A 17,843-nucleotide genomic window follows, 5' to 3' on the forward strand; every position below is an offset into this window, starting at 1 on the left:
TAGCAGATTGATAAATGCCATCCCCAAGGCAAGAATGAGGTGTGCTGGGAGCTCAGTGTCTGGCACCTCATCCAGGAATGGTTTTCTGGCAGAGGAGAATAGAGTTTAGAAGGACAAGGAGGGCTAAAGGACAGGGAGGTAGAGGGCTGGCAGAGAAAGCCAATGCTCAAGAGGTGGCCGCACAGCAAGATCTGTGCAATTTGTGGACAAAGTGAAAATGTTGCTGATGATGGCATGGGCTCCACATCGCAGGTTCTCGGGCAAAGTGCTTCCTCATTTAAAAACTGTGCACAACACCTATCAGGCTGTTGTGAGAATTCATGTAGCTGACAAGCGGAGTATCTAGCATGTGAGTAAAGCTAAACAGATGTTTGTTTAAACAAGTAAACCAAACTTTATGCAGAATTATATGGGAAAGATGCATCAGGATGCTCAGTGAGGTTGGGCTGGAGGGGGCAGGATGGAAGCCCCCAAAGCATTTCTGATGCGGATCCAGCGACAATGCCTAGGTTTCTGACCTGGGCAACCTCTTTCCAAGAGGAATAGGTGAGGGCCATTCTCTCAGATAAGAAGTTTAAGATAAGAGTAATTAGTTTGAAGATTAACTTTGAAACCAAGGAAAGTGTCAGGGACACAGGATCCTCATCCCTTTCCAAATGAAGCACAAAGCAAAATCAGGAGCACTCGTTCATTTCACGTGTTACACACCTTGTACTGCTGCGAGTTCGGTGGGTAGAGCTTCAGAGCTTCATTATACAAGTTCTTATCTTTTATTAAGTTTAAGCATTCTGGGAAGTACTCCGGTCCTACAGGAGTAAGATTCACACACACACAAGCTTAAGACTGGAGAAGCATAATGGATTTCATCTCTACCACTGGTCCTTACATAAAACCAACAAGGGAGCTTTTTAAGACCTGCATAATTAGAGTATCCAGAGAAATGGAATGCAGGAATGTGAACTTTAATGCGCACCACTGCAGATTCTGAGATTTAAGAAGCACTAATTGGGATCAGAGTTCTGCTCAAAAGGAATTTTATGCGGCCCCTGAGAAATGACCACCCAGCCCAGTGTTTTCTCAACCTTCTTAATAAGAATCATCTAGGGAGCTTATTAACCATATACACACGCCTGAGTCCCAGCCTAGCCCAGATGAACCTGATTCTCCAAGGAACACAGACCTGAATGCAAGCACCTCAGGCGACTCTTCTCGATCCTGCCTCGGCCATCAGGAAAAAGTCATGAATACGGAAGGCCGAGGTCCCAGCATCAGCCAGGCATGGGTGAAACGACCATCCGGCATCGTGCCGGTTCTACTTCATACAACTGCCAGTGAGAACTGTGTCTTTCAGGGCACAGGAGCCATGGCCACTCGGACAAGCTGGGTCTCCTCAGGGTGTTTGCATACACCATGAGAAGAATGAAGCATCAACCAATTATGATTTTGAGACACGGAGTGAATTTCAAAGGTGATCACTTGACTCAAAAGGATCTGAGCTATGGGGCTCCCCGAGTTCACTCAGAGACATCTGCTGTACCCTCAGCTTTTCAAAACTGACAGTTCCCCGAGTTCACTCAGACATCACTGTACCCTCAGTTTATAAAAACTGACAAAAATCAGGTCTGCAGCCACAGTTATTAACATTTTCAGGTGTGGAAACTGAAATCAGTCTGTCTCAACTAACATTCGATTTCAATTTGTACCCTACCAAAGAATATTTGAACAGAAATAAATATACTAACTCATACTTACCACATTTGCTTAGGTGGCCAATGGCTTTTTCATATCGCTTCAAGTGTTTATCTATAGTGAACCGCTGATAATTCATTTCCATTTTCTTAAGTGTATTCAGAAATGGAAGATATTCTTTGGGATCCTAAAAAAATTTTTTTTAAAGGATAATTTTAGTGCCTGTGATAATATTTACTTTTAAAAATAAAAATATATAGTAATTGTAGCAATAAATCCAAAGCTACAGCATTTTCAAAATATGTGAAAGCTAAATTGTTAGTTGCTCTGTCATGTCCAATTCTTTGCAAACCCATGGACTGTAGCCCACCAGGCTCCCCTGTCCAAGAAATTCTCCAGGCAAGAATACTGAAGTGGGTAGCTATTTCCTTCTCCAGGGGATCTTCCTGACCCAGGAACTGAACCTAGGTCTTCTGCACTGCAGGCAGACTCTTTATACCATCTGAGCTATCACAGAAGCCCTCTTCAAAATATGTAGTATATTAATATATTAATTATGTAAAAAATCAAACTACATAAAACCACATTTGGAAAAAATGCCTTAACATATGGGTGTTCTTAGTTTTCACTCTGAATAATAATGACTAACTCTTAGCTTAATCTCACAATACCAATTGTTTCATAGGTTAATAAGGAAAACAAGATTCCCTCATCCTCAGGAAACTTAAAACCTAGCAGAGGAGATAGACTGGTACATCTGGTGGGCACTGGGTGTCATAAAAGCACATAGGATGGCCATCTCATTCAGTCCCTGGATGCTGCGCAGGGAGGAACCAGCAACAGTTGACTGAAAAAATGTCGCCTGGGCATCCTTCCACCAAGATGAGTGAGAATCAGCCAGGGGAACAGAGAGGATGAGAGTGCTGGAAGCGCGTGGGCCCAGGGGAAACAGAAGGCATGCCACCTGCAAAGGTATGTGGCAGTTTGGAGACAAAAGCACTGCCTCGCATCCACTGCAGAGAAAAGGGGGTAACGTCAGGAGGTGAGAACTGAGACATACACAAATACCAGATCACGGAGGAGACTTTAAGCATGGAGCCTCTGAACTTCTTCCTGGGGGAAGGTGGAGCCCATAAAGGATTGTAAGCAGAGGAATGGGGATCAAATTTTCCTCTTTGGGAAGGTCATTCTGGCAAGAGCAAAGAAAGGAATGATAGGGGCTGAAACTGAGGGTGTTAAAAAAAAAAGAAACAGATAAAAAATGTGCAAACCAGAGGTGCTCAAACTCTTGGACCATAGCATGGCAAGGTGAGACAAAGAGGCCTCGAACCCTTCTATTCTCCAGGTTCCCAGTTTCCACTGGAAAAAGATGCTGCATGATAAAGCTGGACTGGAATATAAATCACCTGCTGTATTTCCTTTGTAGGAGCAGAATTTGTTCTCATTTTTGCCTGTACGCTTGAAAACAATCAAATGGCTTTATTTCAATTGTTCAATCTAGCAATCAAAACACTCTGATAAGCCAGAACAGTGACAGAGGATGATCCTTAAGTATGGACCCTGGAGACTGGCAGATCTGCCTGGAGGCCCACACTCACAGCTCTAACTTCAGCCCAAACTCTGCACATCAGGAGCACTGCTTCACACTCTCATGTTCGCATCAACAAAAATGCTAACTATGTCGAAGGAGTAACTCCACATACCTTCTGTGACTTCTCAGCTACCATGAGGACCAAATCAAAGTCATAGGTCCCAAGAGAATGGTCATATAATTCATTAACATCTACCAGAAGCAGCAAATACTTCAGGGCCTCTTCGGCACTCACAGTGTCAGGGACTGGTGGAGCACTTCCTGTCGGTGTGTAAGGAAACAACAGAACAAAATCATTTGGGGGAGAAAACCCATACACCTAGCAGCACAACCAAAAAGAGAAAGTAACACGTTTTCCTGACAGAAGTGGACACTAGACAGAAAACAGTCCTTTGACGATTTGGTACATGCTTTGTAGGGTAGCACCAAAAAAAACAGACCCAGGTTTTAAAGTGGAGACCAAAAGGCCACAGTCTGAATTGGTGATGTGGTGCTGGTCCTGGTCAGGGCTACCTCCCGAAGACCGAAGACCCGATGTCAGTCAGGGCCCCGATACACACAGACTGTCAACATGTCTCTACCTTGAAGTTCGTGTACCTTCTGCAGTGCAATCTCCAGCTCTGGGGTCGTTTTCTTCACATGAGAGGTGAGTATTGACAGGCAGTACCTGCAGTGTAAGCGAAGGACAGCACAGTAAGAGCGATGAACAAGCTGAAGAGAAACTACTACACACTTCTGTTATTCAAAAGATGCCAACTCATGACAGCACACGTACTTGTGAGGGTTTATGTTCTCCATGGCTGCTCTCATAGCATCGCAGATAAGGTCTACTTTTTTCTCATCAGGATCGCTGGACAGTGGAACAGTGCTGGGAACTGGTGGAGGATACATGGTCTTTGTAACATCTTCTTCCCTAAGATTAAGTGTGTATTAAAAGGTCACAAACCAAACATATGTCCCAGCTAGCAAACTACTAACACATATATTGGAGTGTTGATGAGATAATAAATACAAAATAAATAAAATTTAAAAAAAAATAAAAATGGCTTTTGGAAGGTAGTTTTAATTCTAAAAATAGTCATATATAGTAAAAAGTGGAGAAACTAACTGAGAAATGAAACATATCCACAGAAGACTTAAATGGTAATGTTTATAGCTATTACATTAATACAGCCCCAGACTGGGTCTAGTACAGGTGTCCACTCACAGAAGAATGAAGAAATGAGCTGTAGCATGTTTATACTATGGCATACTGTGCTTCCCTGGTGGCTCGGGTGGTGAAGAGTCTGCCTGCAATGCAGAAGACTCAGGTTCGATCCCTGGGTCGGGAAGATCCCTGGAGAAGGGAATTGGCAACCCACTCTAGTACTGCTGCCTGGAGAATTCCACGGAGAGAGGGGCCCGGTGCCCTACAGTCCATGGGGTCACAAAGAGCTGGACACGATTGAGTGACTAACACTTTCACTCTCTTTCTTTTTCACGGCACACTACTGAGCAATTAAAAAGAATAAACTAGTGATACATGTGAAAGCACGGGATGAATCCCCAGATAACATGCTGAATGAGAGCAGCTTTATTTACACAGAAAGTCAATACTAGGTATACAATTCATTTCTATGAAGTTCCTAAACAGGCAAAATTGATCTTCAGTGAAGAACTCAAAAAAGCAGTTGCCAAAAGGGTGGGGAAAGAATAAATGGGAAGGGATCTGGAGGAACTTGCTGAGAAGGAAATGTTCGCTATCTTGATAGGGGCCAGGACGGCATGGAAGCATACATTTGTCAAAACTCAGTGAACGGTACACTTATAATCTGTGCATTTCGCTACAGATAAATCTGACATGGAGGGGGTGGGACCCTGTACACAAAGAATGTACTCTAGTTAACGTTACACAGGCAAAGTGGATTTATGTCTACAATTACCTTGAAATTTGTTTAAAATAAAGATGAATGGTGGATGGACAGATGGTAGATAGTGATAAAGCAAATACAGGAAAATATGAACTGTAGAATCTAGGTGATGGTACAGGATGCTCGCTGGACAACTCTCTCAACTTCCTTACATGTTCAAAATTTTTCATTTAAAAACTTAAATAAAAGTCATTGCAGAAAAGAAGCATTTCAATTAATAGTTTTTATATGTATACCTAAAAGTAATGACAAAGAATAATTTTCAGGACATGTTTCAAAGTCTCAGTTTTAAAAAGAAGGGAAAAGAGTAAAAATCCAGTACATGTGGCATCTAAGAGTTAGAGATTTAAAAAACTACACTGAAAGTAAATTTTCTCCTCTGTTTATCTGTTTGATTTCCTTAATCAGAAAAGAGAAAATTATGGATATGATATTCATGATTATTCAAAATACTTACTTCAATTCTGTGAAAAATAAATTAATATGATTCACAGAGTCTATCTGTCTTATGAAGGTTTCCACATTTTCAAGAAACACCTACCCAAAAAAAGAATAAAAAAAAGAACAAAACATCTTAGTTCAGATCATATTAATTCAAGCCTAAAGTACACTATGATAAATATCAGATTTAGAATGTTACCTTAGGGTTGTGATCATGAATCAGATTGAGATTAATTCTCAGTTTTCTCATGCATTCAAATGCTTCTTTAAACATAAGTCTGGAGAAAGACAGAAAATGGAGAGAAGGGACATTTCACAAAAACTCAGCTTCTTGGACTCAGCACATTTTCATAAGGATATAAACCAGCTAAAATTAAGACTACAGCCCAACTACTACTGGATTTCTGCTCTGAAATCATGGAATGAAAAAAAATCAGGCACTTGGTTCATTTACCTTCCTAAATGGTGTGACGACTTAGCCATCAAGGCCATCTGAGGACTTGATCCCCACACACTCACACAAGAATATCTTTATGGAACTCAGGGCTACCTTCTTTTTTAACAAAATGTTAGTAAACATCTATCTTTCCAATATAAACTTTCCCCCAAATTCAAAGATGCAAACAATGGATCATTTCCTTCACAACAGTGGCTCACGTATTTTGGGGTCATAGGTCTTTTTATAAGTTTGCTGAAAGCCTTGGACTTTCTGCCCAGATAAATACACAGATACAGGATAGCGTAAAATTGCCCTGGGTTCACAGGCCATCTAAAGCCCATATGGATCCCCTTGGGCTAAGAAGCTGTTTCATACCATAAGCCTCATCATTCCTTCTGCTAGGAATGTCTTCTACACCATACAATTTAAGAATCTAACTGGCAAAAGAAGAAAGCCTATGAGGATCTGATTGAAGATATCTGTAATGAAATAAATACTTTTTAAGTTTTAAAAAATCTTAATAGAACACTTGCTGCCTTCACACATAAGTCATAACAATAAGCTAACTAATCATATACACGGTACTTACTTGTCCAACCACTTTCGAATCTGAGCTAAAACCAGGGCTCGATGATGAACAACTTCTAAGTTTCCCCTTGGCATCTTAAAATAAATAAATCAAATCAATAACAGGTTTTATTAAACAGAAAAAATTTAAATACCCAGGATATACAACTTTACCTAACTCTTCTTCAAGAATTAACACAGCACTGTAAAATGAGCATACTTTTGGCAAAATCTAGTTGTGCTCAAAATTTACTTTGACTTTTAAGAAGTTTCCCTTTTAGCCTTACTGGGAAGAGCCTGTTTTAACACTACTTTGTATAAAGCTAATAGAGAATTTAGCAAGGAAAGGCTTATAATAAATTAATACAAATGATAAAACATAATCCGCCAGAACTGTCTGGTATTTATTGCCAAATGACAATCAGAAACACAGTCTGAAAAATCAATGTACCTGTAATATAAGCTTTGTGTCTTGAGGCACAACAGTGACGATGCGTGAACCCCTCTCCACCTTCCGCAGAGACTCGCCGTTAGGCACGTGGCTGCTGCTCAGATCTGCCTGCAATGCTAAAGACACCACAGACCAAGCCTTGAGAATTCCTGTCACGACAAGCTACTTTCCATTAACTGCAGCTGAAACAGCACGGTATCCGAAGGAGAAGGAAGTGATTAATAACGAAGCTGGATTGCTCTGTCACTCAGCCTTAAGACCATCAGCCTTTCGGATAAACAAGTTCATCCCAGGATCTTGCCCTCTCTTACAGAGCCCTCACGCATGATGCACAAACAACTTCTCAGCTGACATGGAAGCCAGTGGGAGGACTGGGCAGTTTCTCTCTGTCTTAGCTTTACGGGTACACTACAATCACACCAGTCAAAGAGTCCATTTCCGAGTTAGAAGCAAGAAAACAAGTGGCCTACTTCTTTCTTAGTAACAGAACTGTGTGCACGCACACACACACACATAGGGGAGGGGGTGCGAGGAATCGAGGAAAAACTGCAGCCGATTTCCTACAAACCCCAAGACAGAGTCCTTCAGATGTACAATGGAGGGTGGCCACAAAGAAGACTGACGGTATCGCCAGCTTGCCATCTACACAGTAATTCAAAGTAAAATATGAGTTATGTTAAGAAACTTCCTGAAAATTTTTTTATCTCAGGGTATGCTGCTTTAAGGAAGGACCTCCCACTCTTTGATAACTGGAGTGGAGTGATTTAACTGAGATATTGAGATAAGAGGCTAAGTAAATGAACTTGACGTTTTCTCCAGTCTAGGACTCCAGAATAAAAAGCCAAAGTACATGACAAACATAAAAGTCCAGGAGACTTCAAAGGACAAATGATATTAGAAGAGAGACTATCTTCTATCTTCTACACTGAAAACTTACTTTTCAATGAAGCATCTCTCAGGCAAAAGCACTGGCAAGTATGAGAATGAGTCGTCACCAATAAAAACTCATCATATACAGCAAATGATGTGATATTTGATGCAACCTACAATAGGTCGGGCAGGCAAGGGGGAGAGTTAGTTATATTACTTGGAATCAAGATGGAAAAAGATCCAGCATCAAAACAAGCCATGCTACCTCAGTGTCATTGATGAAAAAGCGACATCTGTCAGTCAGACCAAGGATACATTCCTGCAAAAAAATAAAATATGAAATTACCAACAATTCTAACCAAACTGGAGCTTCCGTGGTAACTCAGTGGTCAAGAATCCTCCTGCAATATAGGACACATGGGTTTGATCCCCGGGTTGGGAAGATCCCCTGGAGAAGGAAATGGCAACCCACTCCAATATTCTAGCCTGGGAACTCCCATGGACAGAGGAGCCTGGTGGGCTACAGTCTATTGGTTCTCAAGAGAGTCAAACTCAACTTAGCAACTAACCAAACTAGTGAAACCAAATTTTTTCTGTTATATGGTTCTACTGTCCTACGATTTCACATGTAAGTTCCTGTAATCGGGACTCAAGATGCCTAAGATGTGGTTGGTCCAGGGCAAAGTGGCCTATGATGCCATCCAATCCATCAGAAGCCTCGACTTTTCTATGTCCTACACATCTTAAACATATCACCTTTCACCCCTCACTGCCTCCACTCCAACAGTCACTTCCACTCTCATCCCTTTCAACATATTCCCATTGGGCAGCCAGGATAACCGTTCCAACCGTGAAGCACATCACATTACTCCCTGATAAATATCATCAACGTCTCAGTCTTTGTTAAGTGAGCAAATGCATACTCCTCTGTGTCTAGCCACTGCTTCCATTAGGTTCCTTGAATAAGCTGAGCTCTAAGTTTATTTACAATATGCACAGTTCTTCCTCCCTTTCTCAGAGATGGAGCTTTCTTTCTCTTCACATCTCAGCACATATCCCACCACCTCCTAGAGACCTTCCCAGCCCACCAGAAGCTGGCCTCTGCATCCTCACAGCGGCCGTCCTCTCAGCCTCCATCAATCTGCTTGGTGCTCGACCTCTACACCCTGCTCACTGACTTCACTCTCCAATCAGAGGGGATGGCCATACCCATACTGATAGATTAAAACTTCCGGAAGGGCAGGAACTGGTCAGCAGTTTTGTTCTGTAACCACTGCATCCTACCTCCTCCACAATTATAGGCAATTCCAATATTTGATGAATAATAACTTACTCAATACCCATTTCAAGATTATATTTCTGTTGTCCCCAAAAGTTACTTATAAGACTAACTTTGTTAGTTCTGTACATGTTCTGTTTTGAATGTTCTATACAACTGGGGATAAGTCTGCCAACTGCATTTTTTCTATTTTCGAATTTATACCTCCAAGGAAAGGAATCAACTAAGTGCTATTGACACATGCGAGGCAACCTCTTAAACCTACTTTGTAAACTGAGAAGCTGAGGTTCAGGAGAGTGAGTACTTCTCATTGTTGCCTTGAGATTTAGTGGATACTCAGGTCCACTTTCGGAGAAGGCAATGACACCCCACTCCAGCACTCTTGCCTGGCAAATCCCATGGACAGAGGAGCCTGGTGGGCCGCAGTCCATGGGGTCGCTAAGAGTCGGACACGACTGAGCGACTTCACTTTCACTTTTCACTTGCATGTACTAGAGAAGGAAATGGCAACCCACTCCAGTGTTCTTGCCTGGAGAATCCCAGGGACAGGGGAGCCTGGTGGGCTGCCGTCTATGGGGTCGCACAGAGTCAGACACGACTGAAGCGACTTAGCAGCAGCAGGTCCACTTTCAAAGCACACGCTCTTTCTAGTTAATGCTGTCAGCTCCTGGGCCACTGCTCTACGAGGTAAATTCTTCTGCCTCGTGTTCACTCACCTCTCCTCCAACCATGGCCAATTCAGTCTGCGTGCACGGATAAGGAAACCGAACAGGGAGCCCCCCAGGGTTCTTCCACGGTTCAACAGCCAGAGAAGGTGACTCTGCAGGTTTGGAAGATGAGGTTTAACAAAAGCTGATCTGCTCTTTGTAAAAAAACTCTCACATCAATGCTTGCCAGAACACTTAACACGCAATTTAAATCATTTTCCAAATGTGTTTTGGAAACTCATGAGAATAATCCAGTTCGTTGCGAGAGAAAATATAGGCAGAACATATCTGCTGATTCCACCCTACAGATAAGGTTTTCTAGGGTAGTTAAAAGACCTAATAATCAATGTGGCACTGGTAAGACACTCACAAGTATACGTTCTCAAGATTTACATATGTATATAAGCCATAAACATGCTTTCCCAACATTCTGATACTCACCCCAAAGGTACTTAAATATCTGGCCACCAGCCACCTGCAGGGCTACTGACTTGGTCTTGGGGTTGCAACATAGACTAATTATTACCCCGTCCACTGTCACAGATGAACTGAGAAGAGTGAAAAAAAAAAAAAAAAGGAGATGAAGAAAACATGAATAGACCATTCTTCTCAAAAGTACTGACAACTCATTGATTTTGCAAAACAGAAAAAGAAGCAATTTCCCTCTGGTGCTGCACTGCCTCATTCAATACAACATAGACGTAATAAACATGTTTATATACATACTAACACATGTATGTTTATATACACACTACCAGATAAACTACTGCAAGCTCAAGCCCAGGTAATGCAATTACCTGTCAACATGAGAGTATTTTCCACAACGTCGGTAAGCCAGGTGTCTACACTGTGAGGTCATCAGTCCTATTCTGGCAGCAACTTATGCAACTTATTGTGAATCACAATTTGCTGCTTTCAGTAGACAATATGGTGTCAATATTTATCTGCCAATATTGGGTTGGCCAAAAAGTTCATTCAGGTTGTTCGATACCATTCTGCCCAAAACCTGAATGAGCTTTTTGGCCAACCCAATACAAACTGTGTTAAATAAAGCAGTCCATCTGTAGGAAAGTGAGCCTGTTCAGTATCACTATGGCTACTGTACTTATCCCTAGAAATCTGTGGGCCCTATTAATGGAAAGAAGGGAAACTGTTAATGCTATTATACTTTTTTCTGAGTCAATGAACCAAAAATAGACATGTCTGAAAGGAAGTGGAAGTAGCGATAAAAGCAAGTGGTGCCAATGCTAACATACATTCAGAGTTTTTAACCAATCTACAAAAAAGCCACAAATTTGGAGAGGATAAATTATCTGTGAAGAAGTCAAGGGAATGGACTCTGGAGGTGCACTGCTGGGCCTGGATCCTGGCTCCACCGCCATTATCTCAGTAAGTTACTTCAACTGCTCTGTGCCTCAGCTGTAAAATGATCAACAGTACATGTCAGAGACATGCTGTGAAAAATAAGTGAGTTAACACAGGGAAAAGCACTTAAGAGTACCTCTTACAAAGCATAAGTTATAGTAAATGTTAACTATGAAGAGCTATAAGCTGATCGTGGGACTTTATCAAACACATTAATATTTTATATGAATGAAATAGTCTTTTTTGAGAAACAGAAGTCAAAGCAGCAGAAATATATTTTAAATGACTTCTCACTCGCTTTACAGCAAATGCGATAATGGCATTTAACTTTCACAGGATAATGATAAAAAATTTCAAATTTTCTGTAGTAGATATATGCATAATTTAGGCATTTCTAATGTCAATTGCTCCGTTTTCTGAAGGGAGCCCTTGTTAAGTCTGTACGTAGCTAGAACATATTCTGCATCTAGACATATTCACAAAATTTTTTAAAAAATACGAAGCATCATCATTCAAAGATTAAAAGGTAATAACGCGCTGGAGTATGCTTCATGAGTACAATAAAGAAAGGTTCCTAATTTTGCAACAACGGTTTTCAGGATTTAAAGCTAATCAGTGAACCTTTAATTACATGTGAATCTAGGGATTATTATCAGTGTATGCGTAAGGTGCTGAGTTTTGACACTGAAAACCTGAGGATTTCTCAGAGCTTCCCAGACAATTCTGCTGCACAATAGGGCTTGCAATACAGAAGACAGCATTCATTAATGAGACCTGTTAGGTGACAAAGATGCAGTGAGGAATCAAAATGAAACTGAGGGTCAGGGAGCTGTGAAATTTTAGCAAACAAAAATAGAGGAGACTTTCTAGTAGTACACGCAATCAAGTGCCAAAGAAAATTACAGAAGAGGAGGCTGGAAGTCACTACAGCAAAATAACTTTAACCCTGAATATTCATTAGAAGGACTCATGCTGAAGCTCCAATACTTTGGCTACCTGATGCAAAAGAGCTGAGTCACTGGAAAAGACCCTGATGCTGGGAAAGATTGAAGGTGGGAGGAGAAAGGGACGACAGAGGATGAGATGGTTGGATCGAATCACCAACTCGATGGACATGAGTTTGAGCAAGCTCCGAGAGATGGTGAAGGACAGGGAAGGGCATGCTGCAGTCCATGGGGTCGCAAAGAGTCAGACATAAGTGAGTCACTGAACAATAATATCATCAAAATGAAGTGCAAATGTAGAGATCTTATAATTGATGAGTTGCTAATTCTCCTAGGCTGCTAATTACTTTCTAGAATGTAAGTATAAGTTGAATTAAAAGTTTTAATACACCTTAAAAACATTTTGCCTCGTCTACTGGCGTTTGTGTTATTTTTTACCATTTTCTGATGCATTTTAGTCTATATTTTGACAGAGCTAAAAATAAGACTTAATGCTCTTGATAAGTGTGTGTACAAAAAGAAGCAATCACCCCTCAACCCTGCTTTCTGAATGCAAAAAAAAAACCCAAAAAACTGCAATGCTCACAAAAGAAAAAAGCCTGTATCTATGTGCTTATTACCACGCGGAATACAGGGAACTGTAATACCTGATGTTGAGCTGTCCCTGCTTGTCATCCGTCTCAGAAGGGGCCACAGTCAGATGGTGAATGGCAGACTGGGGGCCGGACTGACTGTGGCTCACGGCCAGGAAAACGTCTTCCTGAACCCAGGCGAGCAGGCTGAACTTCAATGGGTTTACTTCTTCAGCTTCACTGTCCTCAATCGGAATTCTGTTTTAAATATTGAAGAATTTTCAAGCATGAATAAAATCTTCACGTCACTGAAGTTTTCCTAAATGGAGAATGCACTGCTTTCTATACAGTCAAATCCTAATTCTTTGGAGGGACAAAACCTAAGGTAATGCCCAATACTAGAAAATCCAAAAATAATAATGCTTACCTGGCTTAAGAATGTTTTTCTGCTATTTAAAATTGAGTTTCTTACACTCTGAGATTTTTAGATCTGAAGAAAGCACTTCAAGAAACTGATTACACAAGAAAAACTGATTGTACTAGGCCCCACGCGAATAAACGCCAGCAGTTTTTACTGTCGCCGTTCACCAGCATTCAGATATTCAGTAGATACTTAGGTCTCAGTTGAATGCATCTTTTCCTAAGCATCTCACAGCAAAATGACTAATTAGCTTAAGAGATGATTTCTCTGCCGCTAATGCCTTCCTCCTGTAGCATTTAAACACTGGCGGAGGGCCTTGTTTTTGCTACTTCACACGGGAACGCATGATGGCTACTTCCTGCCATTCCGCTCAAGCAGCAGATCTGGGTGCTCACTGCAGAAGCTGGGTTGCCAGCCTGACCTTCCTCCTCGGTCCGCTCTTCCTGGACTCAGGCACCCCACCGCAAGTCACCCCACGCAGGAGCATCCCTGCCTCTGGTTCTCACGACACTCTTCTGCCCGCCACACCCGAAAGCCTCCATACTTCTCTGGCAATCCTCAACCCATCTCTTTTTCAAGGTTCAAGATAAGTATTCATCGAATACACGCATATGTATGGCTGAGTCCCTTGGCTGTTCACCTGAAACTATCACAGCATTGTTAATCGTAGCCCAGTACAAAATAAAAAGTTCAAAAATAAGTAAGTAAAAAAATTTTTAAAAGGTAATTCATGCCCTTCATGAAATCTTCTCTAAATGACTTAGCGCTATCCTCCTCACAATTTAAAAAATGAAACCATATTCTCAATTGCCTCGCACTTTCGAGTTTGTCTTAAATCTGTCCTCTATGTCTTTCGTCTGTGAAATGAAATCCATGTACACGTTCTTTGAAAAACTACTAAGCATTACACAGTCAGTTCCCCAACCACAGAGGCTGGAAACATATTCATTTATTAAATATAACACATATATTTAAGAATTAAATAGTAAGTATTAAATTCAGTTATTTGTGCATTATTCCCCATTGATTTAGGAATAAATGCTCCCTAGGGAGACAAAGTAGTACAGTAGTTAAGAACATGGACGTATTAAATAGAATAGAATCACATTCTGGATTTTCACAGAAGTGAACTCATAACTCCTATATCCAACTGTTTATAGTATAGTTTCAACGGAAACATGCCTCCTGATTTCCAACCCAAGAGCCTCAAAACACAGCAACCGAAAGTTCTGCTGTAGGATGAGCAGAGTAGACACTGTGACGTCAGCCACACGCTAACAGTGTATGACTCCTCATCTGTGAAAGCAAATGTACTCTGCTCCATCATCTTCATCTCCATCTTTCCTGTGGGATTTTCCCTGCAGAAAACTCCCCAGGCGATGTTGGGGGAATGGTTTCTAAGTCAGCTTAAGACTTACACTCCATCATCACCCATCAGCATACATGACATTCAGATAACTGACTTCCCCAAGATGAAAAACTAGGGCCCACGTGTTGTATCTATTTCTTGTTCCATTGAGCAACAGGCACAGGATAAGACAGTTAAAGTTGGCTGAGTTTAGGACAGAGGCTGGCTGCTCCTGTTTCCAGGGGGCCAAGATAACTAACAACAACCTACTTGTATCTTTTGTCCAGATGAGGCGTTCTAAGGGAAATTTTAAATCCATTTCCCCCCACAGCTCCCAGTTTCACCGTACAGTCTATGCTTGGACTATCACCTAGGGAAAAATAAAGCAAATATTGTCATAGTAAACTACAAACATTTTTCCTGATATTAACAACATGAGGTCCTACATGTTAATGGGGTTCTAGAAGGTAATCCACTTCACAAATAATCTAGAAAATAACCACATCTCAAACTCTTTCTTAAATTTCTGCACCTTTCAGGCTGAGAATTCAAAACTTATTTGAAAACAAGGTTACCACAGCCATGCACCAGTATATCTCAGGACACAACCATAGAATTCACAAATCCCAGGTTTTTCCAGCACATCAGGAAACCAACTAGAAACAGCAGTGGACTGTGGAAGGACAACTAGACTAGAAACTGAAACACCGAAGTTGGGGTTCCCGCCCCTTTTTGCTCAAGCAAACTTCAAACCCTCCGGCATTCTGTTCCCTTGTCTATATAACTGGAAAACCCCACTCTGACACAGCTCCTAGGAAAGCTGTGAGCAACTGGAAACGTGTGCAATGGCCATGAAAACTGCAAACATGTTAAGGATGTGATGAGACACTGTGTTATTTCTAGAGCTGAGTACTATTCTTAAGTAACTAACCCTTCAACTTCAATAAGGCAAAAGAACTGTTCTTAGCCAGAGTAGGACTGAATCCCTGCCCCCCAAACCCTACAGGTCAATCAAACAGCACAATAATAATGATATTAATTATAAACTTCAACATTTTTGGATGCCCTAGAGTGAAGGCAACACCAAACTATAATCTGCTTCTGTGTAGGAGGGATGTGATTCAGAACATCCTGATAACAGTTTCTGAACATACCACATTTATAAACAGAAATCTGGTTGCTGGCGTCTAGGACAGCGAGGTCGTTACTCTTTTCAGGGCGTGCCGAGAACATGACCTGATTCACAGAGTGCGGGAGCTGCAGCCGGTATGTGCACATCGGAGGCGGAACCACACTCTGCCGGAAGACCGTCACCAGGACCCGGTCTGGGAGAGAGAGAAAGAGGGTTAGACGCATGCATGCTCAAAATGCAAAACAAGGCCATTTTTGAAAGTTAACGGTTGGTGTTTTCGTAATGAATTAGTTTAAATACACTGGAGGGGAGAAAAGCAAGTATCTGGGCTGTCGGTATCTGGCTATTATCAGACCTTGATGATAGGCCTGGCTACCTCCAGGCCTCGAGCAGTCCCATCTCTGGGTCTGGAGAGTCAGGTGCCAGGGACTAGGGCAAGCAGGTCAGGGTTCTAGCTTTAACCCTAGGCCTGCAAACAAGCCAGACTAAACCAAAATCCTTAAAGCACTTCCCAGTGCATGCATCTGGTGACAAGGCATATCTGCTTAAGTCCTCTATACAGAACGTATGACTGCAAAACCAGTATGGTGACTACTACATAGAACATAAATCAGCACACCAACTCACATCACAATCTTAGAAGCAAGCTTTCCTTTATGTCATCAGCAATAAATGAACTGTCTATTCAGGGGATTATGGCTTTCCCATTTCTTCCCCTTCAGTAAACAAACACCTTCAACCTAATTAAAAAACACCAAACCCATCCTTGAACTAGGTAGATATCCATGACTTGAACTGAACATCCTGGAAAGGTATATAATTAACAAGCATTTATCAAAAAAACAAAGCAACGTAACAGAGTGCTGTGAGGGTCAAGGGCACGAAAGCAAGGCTGACATAGCCAATGCCACAAGCTTACTGCAGTCTTCCTCTTGACCCAGGGTCAGAAATGTCAATGTCTTCAAAGTCCCGACAAGTAAATATGTAAAGGTCACGGCTGCAGTGCAACAGGGAGTTGGGGGAGGCAGGTCGAGAGGAGAGACTATGGTTCTCAGGGCAGTACACGCCTCACCGAAGGGTGTTCCCATTCAATCCAAACCAAAAGCACAAGTTTAAACAAAGCAAACAACCAGAATAAACAACTGAACAAAAATCCCCCAGTTCCAGTCAAACCACCACATCTCTTCAGCTCCTTACTTCCATCAATAACAGCCACATTTGCCATGTCACTCAGATTATCTCCCGAGCTCCGGTCAGTCGTCCAGTGCCAGTCATAGCAGAGGTAGTGCCAGCCTTGACAGAGAACGTGCAGCCGGTACGGGCTGACCGGGTCCCACAGCAGGGACACGATCTTGCTCTTCCCACAGGTGTCGAAGGGCAGACTTTGCTTGAGATACCAGTGATAGTTTCCAACAGTCCAGAGCTGAACTGCAGGGGAAAACGAGACGAAGGCCGTCAGAGGCAGAGGGCAGGGGGCCAGACTTCGCACCACTTGCTGGAGAGGGATGGGGATGCACTCTTCTTTTTCAAATGACCCTTTCTGCGCAGCCTCTTCGTTACGATAATAATATTAACAATAACTGTTAAAGCAGGACTTCCCTGGAGGCCCAGTGGCTAAGACTCTGTGCTCCCAATGCAGGGAGCCTGAGTTTGACGCCTGATCAGAGAACTAGAGCCCACATGCCGCAACCAAGACTTGGCAGAGTCAACTAGATAAAAATAAACATTACAAGACCAGAGAAGTGAACATAAAAAAACTGTGAAAAGTACAGCTTTTCATGAGGATAAAATGTTAAGCATCAGTAAGGCCAGAAGCACACACGTTCATTCTTGCCTCTACCATCACACTTTACGATCGTTAGGATGGAAAGCTACCAAAACAGGACAGGGCCTTAGTGAGCTGTTTTTCCATAAAGACTTAGAAGAAAATTTGGCCATTAGATTAAAATACCCAACCCAAGAGCACAAGACTAGTATCACTATGTTGCATTATGCTTAAGATGTTTATTATTTTCTTCTAGTTGTTTTGCATGCAGTTAAATCCATGGGAGATTATATGCAATTACCCTTTTCAACATCTCTTAAAAGAACAAGACCTAAACCTGCAGGGTGCAGGA

At 41.8% G+C, this 17,843-nt stretch overlaps 1 protein-coding gene across 1 annotated transcript in view; it reads right to left on the reverse strand.

The window, feature by feature from the left end:
* ELP1 (elongator complex protein 1) overlaps nt 1-17,843 on the reverse strand; it is a 62,945-nt gene that overhangs the window by 27,806 nt on the left and 17,296 nt on the right. Inside the window, exons 11-27 of the mRNA XM_027550455.1 lie at nt 16,924-17,154; nt 15,749-15,919; nt 14,865-14,964; nt 12,901-13,083; nt 10,386-10,492; nt 9,954-10,057; nt 8,224-8,277; nt 8,026-8,131; nt 7,089-7,204; nt 6,660-6,733; nt 5,831-5,909; nt 5,648-5,727; nt 4,056-4,193; nt 3,862-3,947; nt 3,393-3,541; nt 1,753-1,876; nt 709-806 (exon numbers count right to left, since the gene is read on the reverse strand). Coding sequence (XP_027406256.1) covers nt 709-806; nt 1,753-1,876; nt 3,393-3,541; nt 3,862-3,947; nt 4,056-4,193; nt 5,648-5,727; nt 5,831-5,909; nt 6,660-6,733; nt 7,089-7,204; nt 8,026-8,131; nt 8,224-8,277; nt 9,954-10,057; nt 10,386-10,492; nt 12,901-13,083; nt 14,865-14,964; nt 15,749-15,919; nt 16,924-17,154 — 2,000 coding nt within the window. The remainder of the gene's footprint in view (nt 1-708; nt 807-1,752; nt 1,877-3,392; nt 3,542-3,861; nt 3,948-4,055; nt 4,194-5,647; nt 5,728-5,830; nt 5,910-6,659; nt 6,734-7,088; nt 7,205-8,025; nt 8,132-8,223; nt 8,278-9,953; nt 10,058-10,385; nt 10,493-12,900; nt 13,084-14,864; nt 14,965-15,748; nt 15,920-16,923; nt 17,155-17,843) is intronic.

Source organism: Bos indicus x Bos taurus, chromosome 8, assembly GCF_003369695.1.
Source record: "Bos indicus x Bos taurus breed Angus x Brahman F1 hybrid chromosome 8, Bos_hybrid_MaternalHap_v2.0, whole genome shotgun sequence".
In the NCBI taxonomy this organism is placed as follows: Eukaryota; Metazoa; Chordata; class Mammalia; order Artiodactyla; family Bovidae; genus Bos; species Bos indicus x Bos taurus.